This window comes from Malurus melanocephalus, unplaced genomic scaffold (genome assembly GCF_030028575.1).
Source record: "Malurus melanocephalus ecotype Western Australia unplaced genomic scaffold, MMel_1.1 scaffold_1099, whole genome shotgun sequence".
In the NCBI taxonomy this organism is placed as follows: domain Eukaryota; kingdom Metazoa; phylum Chordata; class Aves; order Passeriformes; family Maluridae; genus Malurus; species Malurus melanocephalus.
The window spans coordinates 5,200-7,293 of NW_026624331.1; the positions used below are offsets into that span (position 1 = coordinate 5,200).

Sequence of the window (2,094 nt, forward strand, 5' to 3'; positions counted from 1 at the left end):
TCCCAGGCCTGGGTGGCTCCGGAGTTCAGGAAGCTGCAGATCTGGAAAAAGGGCACAGTGGGGTAGTCAGTGAGGGGATGGGGAAAGGGAACGTGGGAATGGGGGACGGGTTGGGAATTCCATGCTGGGAGTGCCACAGTGCCCGGGGTGGTCTCTACACCCACCTCGTAGTAAGCCAGGAGCCCGGCCTCCCTGGTGTAGGGTCCGGCAGGGCCAGGGCCGGAGGTCGGTGCCCCAATGGCGGTGTTGGACGGGTTCTGCAGGGTGAAGGTTTTCCCRTAGGTCGGGAATCCCACCAGCAGTTTCTGAGCGGGGGCACCGTTGTTCTTCCAGTAGTTCATGGCGTATTCCTGCAAGAGCCAGGGTGGGTCAGGGCTCAGCCAGGCTGGGCTGTCGGGAATGGGAGCCCAGAGATGGCGGCCCCAAAGGCACTCACAACGCTGAGGGTGCTGCCAGCGCTGAACAGGGGGCTGTTCTCGCCCGTGGAGCCGTCCCAGGGCCCGTGGAAGTCGTAGGTCATCACGTGGATGTAATCCAGGTACCTGCGGGCAGCGGGGCCGTGTCCTGACCGGGGCCACCAGAGCCGAGGGTGGCCGGTCACCCCAGCCCCAGCCATGGCCACTCCTCCAGCATGTGGGGCTCCCTCAGGGGCTCTCTGGGGCTTTCCTTTGCAGGATCCCACCCCAGCCCCACCGCTGACCCCAGGCTTTGCCACTCACTTGCCCAGCTCAGCGATCTCGTAGCCAGCCTGGATGGTGGACAGTCCTCCGGCCACAGCAGCGGTGACCATGAGCCGGGGCCGGTTGCTCTGCCGGGCTTCCTGCTCGAAGGCTGCCAGCATTTCCTGCAGCATCCCAGGGACAGGAGTCACCCACGGGCTCGGGGCCGAGCCTTTGCAGCCCCTCAGAGCCCAGCAGGGCCAGGAGCCCAGCACACCTTGACGAGGACGGTGAAGAGAGCCTTGTCCTGGGCGGGGCTGCCCCGGGAGCCGGGGTATTCCCAGTCCAGGTCCAGCCCATCAAAGCCGTACTGGCGCAGGAACCTGACCACGGAGTTGATGAAGGTCTGGCGGTTCTGGGGTGTGGAGACCATGGTGGTGAACCTGGACAGCAGAGCAGRACARYGTTGGGGTCAAATTGGAGCCAMTTCCTTTCCTCCCTCCCATTGCTGGGAGMCATTCRGGSAAAGAGCTGCTCTGAACTCACTTCTGGGTGCCGAAATTCCATCCTCCAATGGCCAGCAGGGTCTTCAGATTCCTGTTCCTGCAAGGGAAGGGATGGGAACTGCAGTGACCCCCAGGCTTTGGTGTCACCATGGCATTCGCAGGCCGGGTTCTTTCAGTGGCAAAGGCCAGGAGCCAATGGGCAGAGCCTGGAGCTGCTGTCCCCGAGCTCAGGGGGCTCCACTGTCCCCCAGCCCTGCCCTGCCCGGCCCCAGAGGAGGATCAGCCCTGACCAGGGCTCTCAGCACTCACTGGTTCTTGAGGCCATTGAAGGATTTGTAGAGCGTCTCATCGTTCCACTCGTAGGTGGTGATCTCGTTGTTGTTCATGCCRGCGAAGGCATAGATCAGGTGAGTGCACAGGTTGGGGTCGATGTTCTCGGGGGTGAATTTGCCCTCTCCAGGCCGGTACTGGGCCCAGTTGGTGAAGTAACAGGTCAGCACATAGGCAGTGCCTGCGGGGACACGGCACACGGAGGGGCTGCAGGAGCAGGACACAGCCCGGGCACCGCGGGCACGGCATGGCCAAAGGGCCGGGCACGGGCTCCCCGTGCGGGGCAGAGCTCAGGGCTGGGGCAGCGGGGCTGGGCATCGCTCGGACACTCCCGGGACAGCCCTGGGCCCACAGCCTTCCTTCTCTGTCCCTGGGGATGGCTCAGTCCCGGAGCCTGCGCTGCCCTTCAGCTCCCGGCTTGGGGTCTGTGCCCCAAACGGGCCCTTCCTGCCCAAGAGGCCCCCGGGATCTCATGAGGAGCTGTTTTGGGGAAGAAGCACCTACCGACGTGGGCGTTGAGCAGCAGCAGGGCCAGGCCTGGCAGGGCACAAGGAAATAAAAAAGGGGTCACTGTTGGCTCTCAGAAATGCAAAGGTCTC

At 63.9% G+C, this 2,094-nt stretch overlaps 1 protein-coding gene across 1 annotated transcript; it reads right to left on the reverse strand.

Moving 5' to 3' along the window:
• Positions 1-5: 5 nt before the first annotated feature.
• On the reverse strand, positions 6-2,048 carry LOC130586208 (acidic mammalian chitinase-like; the record flags this gene model as incomplete). The annotated part of the gene is made up of 8 exons (XM_057386923.1): positions 2,000-2,048; positions 1,475-1,676; positions 1,206-1,262; positions 937-1,102; positions 720-844; positions 437-542; positions 165-350; positions 6-41 (listed from the first exon to the last, which is right to left on the reverse strand). Coding segments are annotated over exons 2-8 (753 nt in total), but the record flags the coding sequence as incomplete, so codon positions are not given.
• Between the last annotated feature and the right edge of the window lie 46 nt (positions 2,049-2,094).